Here is a 15,498-nt window from a genome sequence, read left to right on the forward strand (position 1 = left end):
TACTATGAATCTTTGCACGTTTTTCTGTTGCCCATAAACATTAAAATAAAGTATTAAAAAAATTTTAGGAACAAATATTGACATTGTCTACAGAAGACCAACAAACGTAAGAACATGTAACTCGTATGTAATTTGAATGGAGCGCTCGCGAAAACGCTTAAAGTGTGATTTAACGTCAAACGAGTTACTCGAGTCATTGATGTCATTTAAAACGTCAAAACAATTCTCAGAATCGTAAAAATAGAAGTGAAATGTTATTGTTTTGCTTTTCGTTATTAAAATCCCCGAGAAAGTATCAATTATATTAATATTTAATAAACTCAAATTGAACAAACATTGTATTCAACTCAGCACATATGGTGATAACAGGAAGAGACACCAACAATGAGTCAGTCCGAAGAAATTTGTTGGTATCATCCAAAGATTAGCAGGGAAGTTGGGGAAAAACTTTTACAAGAAAGTATGTAAAATATAGTTTTATATTATTAATGAAGTTCTTCATTTGATACCTAAAGTTATCTACTCATATATAAATCTTATCATAATTAATCACTACTGATAGCATCCTCTCATAACCAGTTTTTAGTACCACCTACTCAACCACTTATTATAACTAGACATCATCATTGTAAATTCCCATTAATAGCATGCCATTTTATATATTTTATCAACCCTACAATTAAGAAATTAAGACTTAACAATATGAATCTATCAATAAGGGTTTAATCATATGATACAACATGCGATTCTCAATCACTTATATTTTGTCTCAATCAGTCAGTTTTTTTGATAAAAAATGAAGCAATATATATTTCAATATATAATTTGTCCCAAAATTAGGTTGCATAATTTTAATTTCTTAGGATGAAAAATAAAGAAAAAAAATATGATTAGCAACCACTCACACTGTGAGATACAGGCTGCCAAAGTTTAAAAAAAAATTTATGTTTTCTTTATAGCTCTCAGAATTTATGAGATATGTAGCTCAAATTTGGAATCTACCTAACTTTAGAGCTTACATATATACAGTGTTACTTTTAATTGACATTTACAATTACAGCATAGTGTATTTTATCCTACCATATACCTTATACCTACTTTCAGTATAATATATTCTTTTATCTGCTTTTTTAACTACATTTTAATATCATTAAAGGAAGGTTATTCCCCAATTTATTGTTGCTAAGGTCTAATTAAAAATGACTTGAATTTGTAAATTGAACAATTATTATCCATTTGGATAGGAATTAATATATGTTATGACCAACAGTTTATGTAAATAATGCAAAATTTAAAATATGTCTCGTACCTACTTTCTTACTCATGTTATAAATGTTGCAGTTATTTAAATAGTGATAAACATTGATTAGCATATCATACAGTAATGGCATGTAGATTATAAATCAAATAGAAGTCTTAAAATAGATATTTACTAACATTATCTCAATTTTAATCAACTTATTACCCTTTTCTACACCTCACTAGTTGATTACTAGCCTAATTTAATGGGACACCTTTTCAGATCCTCGAAAAGTTAATGGTCTATTTATTGTAAGAGACAGTATTTCTTCCCCCAGTGATTATGTCCTTTCAGTGTTATGTGAGACTGAAGTAAATAATTATCAAATACGCAGGCATCAAGAGGACGCTATTTTTTCCATAAGTAAGTTTTTAAATTATGCCCATTTGATATATTTTATTTACATAAATGAACCCCTTGTAGGAAATTTGCATATCAGTTTTGTAAATCTCCTATTAACAATTGGTTTATCCCAGTAATTTATAGTTTAGCATTCCTAATTTTTAGATGAATCTGTAAAATTTCATGGATTAGAAAATCTTATAGATTTTTACAAAAAGACCCCATTGGCAGGAAATGGATTAGTTTTAACTGAATTTGTCAAAGGTCACCAACCCCCACATCAAACTATGAGATCTGGGAGCAGTAATTTACTTCATAGGTTTGTACTGTAACTGTATAAAATATCAGACATAATACGTGTCTATTGTCAGGGCCACAAATGTAGGAAATTATGAAATAGTGACCAGATTACTTCAATCAGGATACATGGGTTGTGATGCAAAAAACCAGGATGGCAAAACTGCTGCTCACTTAGCTGCCAGCAATGGCCAAAATGATATTTTACGAAAATTAATTGACCACCAAGTTAACGTCAATCTGCGGGATGCCATGGGGGTCACTCCTTTGCATGTAAAAGCCTGTAATCTATGATTACACAATATACATATTTTCTGATTGACATATTTCAGTATGCTTGCAAGTATAACCGACCTCTTACTGTAAAATTATTGATAACTTCGGGCAAAGCTAATATTCAGGCACGAAATACGGAAAACGGAGAAGTTCCTTTACATGTAGCGGCCAGTGAAGGACATCTCGAAGTTGTGAAAATGTTATTGGCTTTTCATGCTCCAATTAAACCTAGAACTAAGAAAAACCTGGTGCCTGCTCAACTAGCTAGGAAAAAGGGACATAATAATTGTGCCTCATTTTTAGGTAGAATAATAATCATTCATATAATTCTATTTCTTCTGATGAAACTATATCTTATAGATAATTATGAGTGTCCTTCACCAACAATAAGTCGTAATGATTTTTACCATGGCACTTTAGACAGAAACGAAGCTGAAGAAAAAATAATGGCATTTAATGCTCAAAGTGGGGTATACTTGGTACGTTATAGTGAGAGATTTGAAGCTTATATTTTATCTCTCTTCCATGAAAAGGTTCGGAATTACGTAATTAAAAAAGAGGTAGGTTTTTAATTCTTCTGTGTGAAGAAAATATGTATTTTATTTGTTTTTAGGATGGTTACTTCCTTATTGACGACGGTCCGTTATTAAACTCTCTTGAGCACTTAGTGGAACATTATAGTATTATGTCCGATGGATTACCTACCAATTTGATTACTCCGGTGCCGCCTCCTCCAAAACCTAACGCACCTCCGGTAATATTATTTCCAAAGTTTTTCTTACTAAAATACAGAACAATTATCATTTGATTTTAATCAGAAGCAGACATCAATGTCTTTTATTTATTTATGCAGCTGCAGTATTGATTATGGTTTATTATTATACTTATATTTATACATTCAGTATATATTATATAGTTATATTGCCATAATCTTTAATAGGAAAAATAACTAAAGAAATAATTTTTTATATTTAGATATCAACGTTAAAGAAAAACAATTTGAAAACAGTAAGACCAAAACTCCAAATACCTCAGGGAACTGACAATTCTAATGAAATTTCCACGCCATTGATGTTTAAAAATATCTCATTTGTCAGCGATTTAAACTTAGTCGACAGCACTAATGATATTATTAATAACAACAGAGATCCTTTGGATAAGGTTGATCGGTTCATAGATCCCGCTAACTTGACATGTAAAGGTTTAATTGGAGAAGGGGAATTTGCCTCAGTTTATGAAGGTATATGTGTTTGATTTTCTTTTATTTTATAATAATAGTAAAACGTTTTCAGGATTATTATTGAAAGACCGCACAGAAATAAAAGTAGCAATAAAAACCCTTAGAAACGAACATGCGGAAAGCAATAAAGTGAATTTTGACAGAGAAGCCCAAGTCATGTTAGGTTTAAATCATCATTGTATAGTGAAACTCTTAGGGATTTGTCTAGGTCCTCCGTTACAGATGATACAGGAACTAGTTCCTTTAGGAGCAATTTTACAGTACATCGACAAACACCAGCACGAAATAAATCCGAAATTTGAGTTCACAATCTGGGCTGCACAGATCGCATGTGGTAAGTTACCTTAAACTTAACTGTTATATTAATTTATAACGTTTTTACGGTTCATTATGCCTCAAGGATCCTGAGAGTAAGTAAATATTTTATTTTCTTGAATTGTTTTTTAAGGGATGCATTACCTAGAGGAAAATCGCTTTGTACACAGGGATTTAGCTGCTAGAAATATACTTCTTTCTTCGAAATACCAAGCTAAAATTAGCGATTTTGGATTGTCAAGGGCTTTAGAATCCAACCATGAGTATTATAGGTGAGTGATTTTGAAAGTTTAGTAAGTATTATTATACAATATTGATGGATATTGTTAGGTTTTTTATTCCAATTTTCTCTCTGATTCTCTCTTTGTCTCTTTGACGTTGAATTTAAATCAATTATTAAGATATAATTTTTCTAGAGATGAAACTATTCTATCAAATTAAAAATAAAAGGATCCGTAATTTTTCATTTCTTTAGCAATGACTTTTCTAATATAGAATTTTTTCTTTTGATTTCTCTTTAAAGGTTCTATATTCATTTGATTAAGGCTTTTTTTTTAACGGATTAAAAACCCTATTTTTCCTTCTATAGGGCTTTGAAAGGTGGTAGGTGGCCTTTAAAATGGTATGCTCCAGAATCGTACAATTATGGCCAGTTTGATCATAAAAGCGACGTGTGGAGTTTTGGGGTAACAATTTGGGAAATATACTCATATGGCGCAACCCCTTATGACGATATGAAAGGCGCCGAGGTATTTTTACTAACTTGCCTCCCTGAAAAAACAATTAAAAATTCTCCATTATAGGCCATAATTCTTATAGACAATGGTAAAAGGCTGGAAAAACCTAAGGCCTGCCCTGAAGAAGTTTATTTAAAAATGTTAGAGTGCTGGGCTCAGGACAAAGACCAGCGTCCCGCTTTTAAAGAATTGGTCGAATTTTTTCAGTGTGATTACATGAACATAAGGGAATTAATTCCCGAAGCTAATTTAGTTTAGAGAATCTGATGTGCTGTATTTCGTTGTAAATGTTTCAAGGTGTAAAATCGCAAATTTTAAATTCTTCTAGATTGTAAAGACATTGATTTTTATTTGTATAAATTTAAGTCTTAACTATAGAATAATTGACAATTGCAGATAATTTTATTGTTACGTTTTACTAGTCATATGTCCAACATCTTCAATTATTGATCTTCAATGTGTGCAATTTTTTGTTTTTATATACTATTTTGCCATGCAGACCTATTTTAAACTATATTATTTATATATGTACAAGTGTTGTGTTTCTTTCAAAAATGTCGTATTAAATTGGCAGCAATGGCGTCAATTATCTCTAATGTAGTAACAATAGAAGATACTCGCATGAATGTCTACTGTTGCATCTAAATACGATGTAGAAAAAATTGTTGGAACAAAATACAGAGAAACCGAAAATGCAGCTGGTTGTGCCCATGTAGTAAGTCTGAAAATGGTAAATTAACAAAATTAAAATGAAACGTAAGCCAGGGATCATAAATATTAAATATTTTGTGCGATTTTTACATGGATGTATTTATTTTTAGAGGTTTGAACGTACTTTGAATAATTCCTGGCAGGAGACATTTAAAACCATAATTCAAGATATTTTTTAAGTTTTCTAGTTAATATTCAATTTACTTTCAAGTGCTTGTTCTCGACCTTCTTTCTAAACCTAAAATAATAATGAAAAACCATAAGCATAATTATGCAATGTATTAATAAATCATTAAAAAGGGTTTCGCATTTAAAATCTGGCAAAATTACAAACATCCTTACCTAAAACATAATGACAAACTAAAAATTAAACAATCGGAGTATATATTAGGTTCATCTACGCTAGATCGCTAGAACAATCTTTAAGTAGGATAGACACTAAAACTGTCAACACGAACACTTGCTTGCTCTAGACTCGGGATTTGCATCCCTGGTTATTGAAAATTGGTCTCCCCTTTTCTCATTATTTATGATGCTATCTTTCTCCAACACCTGCAAATATTACATAAATGTAAAAGTTTAAAGTTCATTAGAGAATAGGTAGCTGATATAAATAGGTCTAGCGCACCTTTTCTACTAAAGCTTTAGCTGCCTCATCTATATTAATGTTATCCCTTGCTGAAGTCTCGAACCAGGCAGCAAATCCATTTTCCTTACAGTATTCGTCCATTTTGGCAGGGTTTGTTACTAGACCTTCCTTTTGTTGGTCGCACTAAATTCAATGATCACTTAACTAACAATTTAATAACAGAGTTTGTAGTTTGTTTACCTTATTAGCCAACAAAACACAGGGTATGGGTGACCCGTCTGGAAGTTGTACTTTGGAGTCCAGATCTGATTTCCAATTAGCTACAGATTCGAAAGTGTTTCTCCTGGTAACATCGAAGACTATGAAAGCTCCTACTGCTTCTTTATAGTATACTCTTGTCATGTTTCCGTATCTTTCTTGACCTATGGGAGAATCATTTTGTGGTTCAATGAAGATACAGGAAATAAGTAAAAGTCAAGGGAAAAGTGAGAGACAAAACCGTGTTTTTCGTGCCCTAAGGGGTGCTAACAGAGCGATTTTGAATTCTGTCGAAACAGGTGGAAAATTTTCTGTAGGAAGTACCGGCCTTATGGGGGGCAGGTTGGGCAACATACCAGGAAGGGCGGTGGACTTTTCTAGTGAAGGTTTTTCTTGGAAGTAGGTATTTTGCCCAATGAGTCAGCTTTCCTATCTGCAGATACCTAATTCATGTAGGATGGGGGGTACCAATAAAAAATATTTTCAATTTCCTACTCTAAAGGTTTGATTGAAATTGATTATAGTCGTTGTTTTGTAATATAAAAAGTTCACATGTGGTTTTTCCCACTTTACTTGAAATCGAATTCTCATTGGAATTCTGTTGATAAGGTGCGCAGATAAGTGCTCTTCTCGGAGATATAATGTCTGGTGAAACTCACGAATCATGAAATAGGGGTAAAAAAATATCAGAAGAGAGTATGACTGAGTTCTTAGACTTAAGAAGCATTACTATCAAAAATTATTATAGCGGATCCGATAGGTGGTCTACCTATTAACGACCATTAAATTTGAAACATTGATCGGCGCAGGCAAAAACCCTGACTTTCACCATTATATTATATTTCTGTGAAATTTGCCAATCTTGAAAGCCACAGTAGATTGGATTTTCTCGAATCTTTGCATAGATAAGCTCAAAGCGATCATGGTAAAAAAACTTAAACTTGATAGTATTTGTATTTATTACTAATCGATTTTGAGAGGTAGTTCAGCCTGTGTTTGGATGAGACTTACCAGCAATATCCCATAACTGAAGTCGTATAAGCGTATTTTCGTCCCAGTTGAGCACTTTTAAGGCGAAATCTACCCCAATGGTTGCTCGATAATGCTGGGTGAAGAATCTATGCACATATCGCTTAATTATGGAAGTCTTGCCTGTCCCTAAATCTCCAATTACCAGGATTTTGTAGAGATGGTCTTTGGGCTTGTTTGTGTTTGGATTGGACTGAAACACAAAAAAAATTTTTGTTAATTCAGATTTTTTTTAATGGGGAAACGCTTATTTTAATACCAATTTGCCAGCCAGAATTGGCAAGCTCTGTGATGTAGTGAGTTTTTAATCTGAGAAAACCGTCAAAGAGCCCGATGGAGGTAATCGAATTGGTTATTTCAAATGAAACATATTTTTTCATTTAAAAAAATTTTTGCAAGTGTTTAATTAGACTTTATGCCAATATCTTGATTCACTGCAGCGAAGAGACTTGGGACTATGAGTGCTAAATGCGGCATTCACAGGTACTGAACCACGGTTTAAGGAGATTCACTGGAAATTTTGCCTCGAAATTGATGTGAGTAAGAAAATGTGGAGACTCGAAAGTAAGAGTATTTGATCCACCTTGAAAGTGTCATGCCACTGAATTCTTACGTGTAAGTATGAAACTGAATATCGGATTAGAGTATCGATTTACAGAACCTTCAAGTAGGGATCTAGTTTCTGGTAGTTAATACAACCACATATGTATCTACGTTGACGATACGCTGATTACGTTTAATAAAGAAATTATTGTCCTAAATAAATTATTATCTTAAGAATCGTATTTGCTAAGTTTGTTAATGAGAATACCTGGAAGTAAACAAAGAGTTTTCAGTAACGTCTCTGTTGTTGATTTAAGGAAATATGTCCCTTTACTGTCTGCGATAAGGAAATCGTCTGTTGACTTTAACGAGGAACCTGGCGTCTCGATAACAATGTAATAGGCAATTATTTACCCCAAGAGTTGAAGAATCCAGAAAAAGCTCTCCGTAAGCAGGCATCTTCCTCAGGTTTTCCAGAGACTTAGTGCGCTCTAAAACACTCTTCCTGGGTTCAGAACTGACGTAAAATTCTGGATTATCAACACTAACCTCGCTCTTCGCGATCGAGGTTGCAGACGCACTTCCTTTTTCCAAATTTTCAGCACTGTTCCAGGATTCCTGCAAGTTGGCTTCAGAGGCAGATTTGGTCAAAACGAAATTGTCATCTCCCTCGGGAGTTTGTCTCTCCACAGGGGTGGTTTGTTTGGAACCCTGCGACGGTAGCTTAGATATATCTTCAGGCTCAGCTTTAGTGGAGGCACTCTTAGACTTCAGCTTCAGCTTCTTAATCAGGAAATTCGCACGTTTTAGCTTGACACTTTTGGGGGATTTTGGCGGGATCAGGATTTTTTTAGCGCGTTTTGTCAGCGACGTCCCTTCCTCTGGCTTGTCCGAAGGATCGCTTTCGTTTTTCATTTTATTTCTGCTGCCGCATTACGGATCGTGGGGTTGCACATTGAGAACTGCCTCAGTTAGGGTTTCATTGGTTACCAAGTTGATTAGTTTTTTTTGTGGTGGGGCTCAGTTCATTAGACAGTTTTAGCACAAAATTGTGCAAGATCTCTGATCTCCTAGATGTAATTTAGCTTTGGGTGGAATAATTTGGCTGGGAAGTAAGTTTAACACTGAAACCCAGAACTCTATGGTTATTAGAAGGTAAATGCGGGTGTTATGTGGGTATTCACAGAGCTTATGCTGTGATTATCTATTGTAACCACTACAAGCTGAAAAAGATATATCAGATTACACTAATAAGATTACACCAGTTTTTCTTGTACTTAAAGGGTGTAGATTTTACTAGATTTACTCTTTCCTTTGAGCTCGTTTTCTTGCAGGAATTTCTAAGAGCTGCTTAAGTCTTAGACGAAAATAAACCTGAAGTGAAATGTGGTGATGTTGTAAAAACACTGTAGATATTAAATTGCAGGGCGGTTATTCGTACTTTAGCAAGGGCTTAGAAGTCAAAAAAGTACACAAAATGGAATTTACACTAACCAGCACATAACAGGTACTACTTAAACGGGAGTGACCAGACTATTCTTTAAGGATGTACCTCCTCTCGGAATAACTTTGCAAATTCAAGTGTTTCCATCTAAAAATCAACTAAAAAGTGCTAAGTAGCAATCACCCTGTATACTAGATAATTAATTTTTGACCTCATTGCGCAAATAAGTGGATTCTTTTGCATTTCAATATGCTAACATTTCATATTTATTTATTATTAATTGGAAGTTGTTAACTTCAGTCAATCATATTTCTTCCCAGATTGGAGTAGTTGGGAAATTGGACTAAATTGGAAAGTTTTGCGACAAGAAAAAAAATTCTGAAACCTAAAATAAGTTTCAGGGGCGATTTTGCTATAAATTTTGACCCAAGCTTGAGATTCTTCAAAAAGTCCTAACTTCAATATTTTCAAGTTTTGTAATGTGAGCACAATGTCTCCCTTGTCTTTTCAAGAAATGTTACTACGAACCATGGACTGCAACGGCCACACAGCGGAGTTGCTTACAAATGTTCTATTTTGTAGTTTTTATTTCCTTAATATTAATTTTTTTTCTCACTCCTGTAACCTTTCATCTGCGACAGCTTTGGCAGTTTTTATAGTTGAACTTTTTTCGATTTTTTTAAAATTTCTAGACATATTTTGTGTGAGTTATACCTACTTCCAAGTAAACGCTAAAATTGCAAATTTAAACTATTTCTCGCCGAAATTTCAATTAAAGCTCTGTAGGAATTCTGAACCAAAAACCATGAAAAAATAAAAATAATTAAACAAATATCTACCAGCAAGTTGTTTCCCATCTCTGGCGTTCGGGCTCGTTTCCATATATAAAAATTGTTGTTATCTACTGAATTATTCAAAGATTCCAAAGAAGACGTTTGAGACTCTGATGATAACCCGTTACAACTAATTTTACTAGCACTAGATAACAAATATCGTTCTCTTCTCTTCGTTCTTTCCCCGCGTGTTCTTCTGTTGCTCTTTCTGTAGGACTGGTCTTCAAACATAATACAGCTTTAATAATTTACCGATTTAATAAGTTCATTACAAGGACTACCATATAAAAATGGGTCAGATAACTCGTACTTTAGGTTAATTAAACTTTATCACTTGTGCGACCAACAAATAGCATGTGTTGCTCTGCAGCTCTCAGTTATACACTACGAAAACTATTATTTTCTACCATTGATGATAATTATAAACAACTCTTGAGGTCAATAAAATTATAATTATTACTGATAATACTCTTTCGATGGAAATAACTACTTTGTAAATATAAGATTTCCAAAATCCTGCTTGATTAGTTCTGGTATTGGTAATCTTGTGCCGTTAATGCAGGGGATGGAAAAATACATTTTTCATTAATTAGAAATAAAGTCGTTTTAAGTGTTGCGATAATGACAATCAATAAACATTCATTCTTGTCTTAGAAAGTTTTTTTGTCAACTTTTTAATTTCACTGAAAAAATAACTTTATAACATGAAATTCTAAGGTGTACGGTTTTGGCTGTGTTACACTGTATCTACTCTTCAATAGAGGTGATACTATATTAGTAATCATAAGATTCTTATAAACATAAGAGTGAAAACGAGCATTTGTCCACGAGGCAAATGATGAAGCACAATAATTTTTATTTACAAACTAATTTTTCAAGAGGTTTCTTATCAATATACAGGATGTAACATATCATCGTGGAGACATTACAGGGATTGATAGCACTCTGCAAAATAATTAAAAAATGTTAATTAAACCCATGTTCAAAAACGCACTATTTTCGACATACAAGGTGGCAAAGTTTCACATGTTTTCTCATATTTTGCATTTTTTTTAAGTATGTTTTGAGTCAAATTTTTAAAATTTAGTACAATTATTTTCTTTAAAACCCTCTTCAACAAAACGTAAAAATCGTCGATAATCATATACAGAGAGTTATGTTTTTTTAGGCCACGTACTATTTTATTCTTTGTACCTTATTTTTGGAACACCCGGTAAGAATTCCGACACTAAATTTAAATTCTTTCTTCAATTCTTTAGCTTTTTGTTCTCTTGCAGTATTTTAGTAATTTCAACCATTTTCGTAGAATTTGCAAAAACATCCATCGATGCAAATTGAGAATGCAAATGAAGTAAGGAAAAAAATACTCATCTGGCTCAATTATCAACTACCTGAAGTAATTCGTAACATTCGATCAAATTTCTTAAAATAAAAGTAAATCTAAATGAAAACAAAATTATTAGGTGTACAACTTTGCTTCCGCCGTTTTTTTTCCGAATTTCGCGATTTTATTGTAAAAAACTAATTATACCTTTAGGATCCAAAGTATTGTCCATCGCTGGCCACTACTTTCTCCCATCTTTCGGGCAGCATACGAATCCCGTGTTGAAAAAATTGGACATCTTTTGAAGCGATCCACGATTCTATCCAATTTCTTACTTCTTCATAAGACCGGAAGTGTTGGTCAGCTAGCCCATGTGCCATGGATCGAAACAAGTGATAATCAGAAGGAGCTAGGTCAGGAGAATATGGCGGGTGGGGTAGGACTTCCCATTTCAATGTTTCCAAGTATTTCTTGACCACTTGCGCAACATGGGGTCGAGCATTATCGTGCTGCAAAATCACTTTATCATGTCTCTCGTTGTATTGCAGCCGTTTCTTTTTCAATGCTCGGCTCAAACGCATTAATTGGGTTCGATAAAGAGCACCTGTGATTGTTTCAGTTGGTTGTAACAGCTCATAATATATTACGCCGAGTTGATCCCACCAAATACAGAGCATGATTTTGGAACCATGAATAGACGGTTTGGCCGTCGACGTGGAAGCATGGCCGGGATATCCCCAAGTCTTTTTGCGTTTGGGATTATCGTAATGAACCCATTTCTCGTCCCCAGTCACAATACGATGCAGAAATCCCTTCCGTCTTTGCCTTGCAAGCAACTGTTCACAAGCGAACAGACGCCTGTCAATATCTCTTGGTTTCAACTCGTACGGCACCCAATATCCTTGCTTCTGAATCATTCCCATGTCTTTGAGGCGTTTTGAGATTGTTTGTTGAGTCACTCCCAATGATTGTGCCAATTCTTGTTGACTTTGACACGAGTCTTCGTCAAGTAATGCTTCCAAGTTCGCATCTTGGAAAACCTTCTTTCTTCCACCGCTATGTTGGTCTTCGACGTGAAAATCACCGTTCTTGAAGCGCTGAAACCACTCACGACATGTCCTTTCACTAATAGTGGCTTCCCCATAAGTATCTGAGAGCATTCGATGAGCCTCAGCAGCAGATTTCTTCATATTGAAGCAGAAAAGTAAAACCTCCCGCAAATGACGAGAATTTGGCTCGTACACTGACATTTTCAATTGCGAATAACTTTATGATGAAGACACAAATAGACTAATATTTTTATGAGGTTATGTTAACAGGTGCCCAAGGCTCCTGCATGCCCACATGGGGTTATTTATTTCGATCATTACTTACCGCTACATACATCTATTCAAAAACGGCGGAAGCAAAGTTGTACACCTAATATAAAAACTGTTAGTTTATTATCCTGTATATCGAAAATGGTGCATTTTTGACCACGAGTTTATTAGCATTTTTTAATTATTTTGTAGAGTGCTATCGCTCCCTGAAGTATCTCCATGATATGTTACACCCTATATAGTAACTAACTATACTTTGTGCAGGAGCAAGTACTGGGAAATTTAATCTTGTTAAATGAAGTACATGCGTGTGTAATAAATAAGAGAGATATTATAGTTTTTTTGTTATGTTATTCGGTTTGTCAGTAGAATTAAATCTGCCAGGGTCATAGATCTGGACCTACATCCCACCTGAGTTGGTAAATAAGTAAGTAAGAGTTAATTTTAACAGCATTGTTGGAGCTATTTGTTAGAAACTTTAATTTTTTTGCGATTTTAATAAAGTGCGTTCTCATAGGTGGGTAACATCAAGTGAATATTAACAAATTCCATTTTATTATTTATTACATTATTGTGTACCTTTTCCGAGTCACTGAACCGACGGACATCAAATTTGTAGCTCAATTGGGAACGTGAACATCAGCAATTATTTGAACCCCAATAGCAATATCACTAATACCTTTAACTCGAGGTTTTAAATAGTTCGCCTCAACAACTTCTTGGTCACGATTATCTGTTCAAAATCGTGTGTCCAAGGTTGGACTCGACACTGTCTCACGACCGATTGGTGGCTCCAGAGTAAATGAACTACCATGATGTGTTCATGTCTGTCTTTACACTAAGTACATGAAGCTTTCTTCTTTCTATTAACTTTCCAGCCATTTTCATTAGAGTCCGCATTAAGGCAGTTTTGCTTGAAATTTTATTGGCTCTTGCACTTCCAATATCGAGAATTTATGGCTTTCCTTTGTGCTTAGTGAACAGAAGCCCCTACAGTATTTTTGTCTCGACTAGGTCACTTGTAATTGCACACCACTATGTTCCAGCGCCCTAGTCCTCGGCTCATATTCTTCAGCGGAGCCTAACAGCATTACGGAGCTAATGTATTCGTCATCTGTTGGCTTTCCAAGGCCTCCAAACTCCTCTGAGATTAACAGTATTTCGTTGATATATTGTTCGATATTAGAAAAGTTCTCTTTCAGGGAAAATAGGTTTCTTATCGATCGAACTTCCCTGCTCAGGCCTTTGTCATTCACGGACCTTTCCAAGTACACTCCTTGCGTCTTTGGCTGCATTCGGCACTAAGGCACATAATAAACCCGTAGAATTTTTTTAACGACTTTACTTTATATTATCGATTTCGTTTAAATCGAACAGTTGAGCAGAATCGCAAACAAAACATGAGGAGTCGCAACGCCTAATAGAATAATTACTATGCTAATAACATCATCAAATCTATGAGGAAGGTACAACCGCAGTAGGGAGTTTCGGCCTTTTTTCCTTTGCAATTCATAAAAAAATCGACAATACCTGCAATATAAAGTAGATAAAAGTGAAAAATGTAGAGCGATAATTTACATATCAATTTCTAATTTTTCCTATTTTTTATCTATTTTTGCTTTATTTTACTTATTTCTGCTTACTATTATAAAAAAAAATAAGGGGCATCTCTTGGAGAGCCTCTAAACAACGGTTTTAGTTTCACTTTCGAGTGTCAAAAACTAGTAGGTACGCTACTGAATACATAGGTTTTGAAAAGAAAAGACTTTAGAAACACATAAGTATTTGCTTTCTTCGAGAGAGTCTCGATTCCATTACGTTCCTGCTTTGTGGTAGATAGATTCCGACATTTTAATAATTATTTATCAGAGAGTTAGTCGGCGAATGTTGCCTATCGAGACAAAGAAGAATTTCCAAAAAATGCAAAAAACAACTGTAAGCCTTACGAGAGCAAAAGCCCACCGTGGGCCTCTGAGTTTACTAGATGAATTTATAAATTTAAATTTTTTGAAATTGTTAAAGAATAAAATGTGAACATGTTGTCGGTGTGGTAAGCACCAAAAGTTTGTTCCCCAAATCATTAAAATGTTCTTAAAATCAGAAGTTTTGCTTGATTTCACCAGAGTCGTTCACCTTCGAGCACGCCTGTAATGTTTACCGCACGGACTTCAATTCAGCTTTTATATTAGAATTTTGTGATAATGAAATATGAGAAGATCATTAGTGTATGTCCGAGAAAAGGATTTTCTGAAAAGTGTTTTTACTAGTTTTTACGAGAGCCTTAACCCTTCACGCACGCCTCTGATCTTTCCCAGCTGGATTCATAAATTTCATTTTTCACTTCGGAATCTAAAATGCGCAACTTTTTTACCATTTTATCAGCTACACATCTCTTGCTGCTCCCAAGATTACGTTTCCGAAATTTCAGTCATTCCGCGTCGAAATTTGAGATCACGAGTTAATATTACATTTATGACCTTCGTATTCCAGAAATCACCCTAAACCTGGACCTTGAACCTTATAAAAACATAATATAACAATTGTGCCATTAACCCGTAAACACAATAAATGAAGCAGTTGGGCTATTAACCCCTCGGGTACGTTAAGGATCCGATTGTATCCAGTTGGAAAATCTAAATTTCCAGCACTAGTGGCACGTCTAAATATAAACAAAAAGTGATTAGGGTTCTGTTCGCAAATTTCCGTTATTTGGACTAAAATTCCTTGTTTTGGCGTAAAAGTTTCTTGAGCAATTATTATTGATCTGTAGAAATTAACTGTTTTTGCAATTAAAAATCTTTAGTAATACCAATCACATACATCTAGAATTCAGTAAACATGCTTAGGCGCACGTGTTAAAGGCTTTTGCAATAGAAATCGAAAAATGTGGAATCGCTTTGTAAAGTAGTTCATTTCAGCGGAGGTACCATAAAAAAAACTT

The 15,498-nt window shown here is 34.3% G+C and overlaps 2 protein-coding genes across 3 annotated transcripts; one reads left to right on the forward strand and one right to left on the reverse strand.

Moving 5' to 3' along the window:
- Positions 1 to 207: 207 nt before the first annotated feature.
- Shark (SH2 ankyrin repeat kinase) lies at positions 208 to 5,035 on the forward strand. Its single transcript, XM_066402823.1, has 12 exons — positions 208 to 460; positions 1,523 to 1,663; positions 1,808 to 1,961; positions 2,014 to 2,212; positions 2,272 to 2,518; positions 2,576 to 2,775; positions 2,829 to 2,969; positions 3,191 to 3,455; positions 3,508 to 3,789; positions 3,904 to 4,042; positions 4,360 to 4,519; positions 4,574 to 5,035. Exons 1-12 carry the CDS (start codon positions 385 to 387, stop codon positions 4,763 to 4,765), a joined length of 2,196 nt encoding a protein of 731 aa, XP_066258920.1. The 5' UTR covers positions 208 to 384; the 3' UTR covers positions 4,766 to 5,035.
- A 448-nt stretch (positions 5,036 to 5,483) lies between these two features.
- Positions 5,484 to 10,259, reverse strand: Rab32 (RAS oncogene family member Rab32). 2 transcript variants are annotated; one of them, XM_066402845.1, is made up of 5 exons: positions 9,921 to 10,259; positions 7,077 to 7,287; positions 6,048 to 6,229; positions 5,847 to 5,990; positions 5,484 to 5,770 (listed from the first exon to the last, which is right to left on the reverse strand). In XM_066402845.1, the coding sequence occupies exons 1-5, from the start codon at positions 10,143 to 10,145 to the stop codon at positions 5,666 to 5,668; spliced, it is 867 nt and encodes a 288-aa protein (XP_066258942.1). In that variant the 5' UTR covers positions 10,146 to 10,259; the 3' UTR covers positions 5,484 to 5,665. The 2 variants fall into 2 exon arrangements, with proteins under 2 accessions (XP_066258942.1, XP_066258940.1); XM_066402843.1 differs by lacking the exon at positions 9,921 to 10,259 and adding an exon at positions 8,052 to 8,668.
- Between the last annotated feature and the right edge of the window lie 5,239 nt (positions 10,260 to 15,498).

This window comes from Euwallacea similis, chromosome 27, assembly GCF_039881205.1.
Source record: "Euwallacea similis isolate ESF13 chromosome 27, ESF131.1, whole genome shotgun sequence".
Taxonomy (NCBI): Eukaryota; Metazoa; Arthropoda; class Insecta; order Coleoptera; family Curculionidae; genus Euwallacea; species Euwallacea similis.

Coding starts and splice junctions, on each gene's coding strand:
- Shark (XM_066402823.1), top strand. CDS start 385: ATGAGTCAGTCCGAAGAAATTTGTTGGTATCATCCAAAGATTAGCAGG. Junction 1,962..2,013: donor AGCAGTAATTTACTTCATAG/GTTTGTACTGTA, acceptor GTCTATTGTCAG/GGCCACAAATGTAGGAAATT. Junction 3,790..3,903: donor GGCTGCACAGATCGCATGTG/GTAAGTTACCTT, acceptor TTGTTTTTTAAG/GGATGCATTACCTAGAGGAA.
- Rab32 (XM_066402843.1), bottom strand. CDS start 8,552: ATGAAAAACGAAAGCGATCCTTCGGACAAGCCAGAGGAAGGGACGTCG. Junction 7,288..8,051: donor TGGATTCTTCAACTCTTGGG/GTAAATAATTGC, acceptor TTTGTGTTTCAG/TCCAATCCAAACACAAACAA. Junction 6,230..7,076: donor TCAGTTATGGGATATTGCTG/GTAAGTCTCATC, acceptor ATTCTCCCATAG/GTCAAGAAAGATACGGAAAC.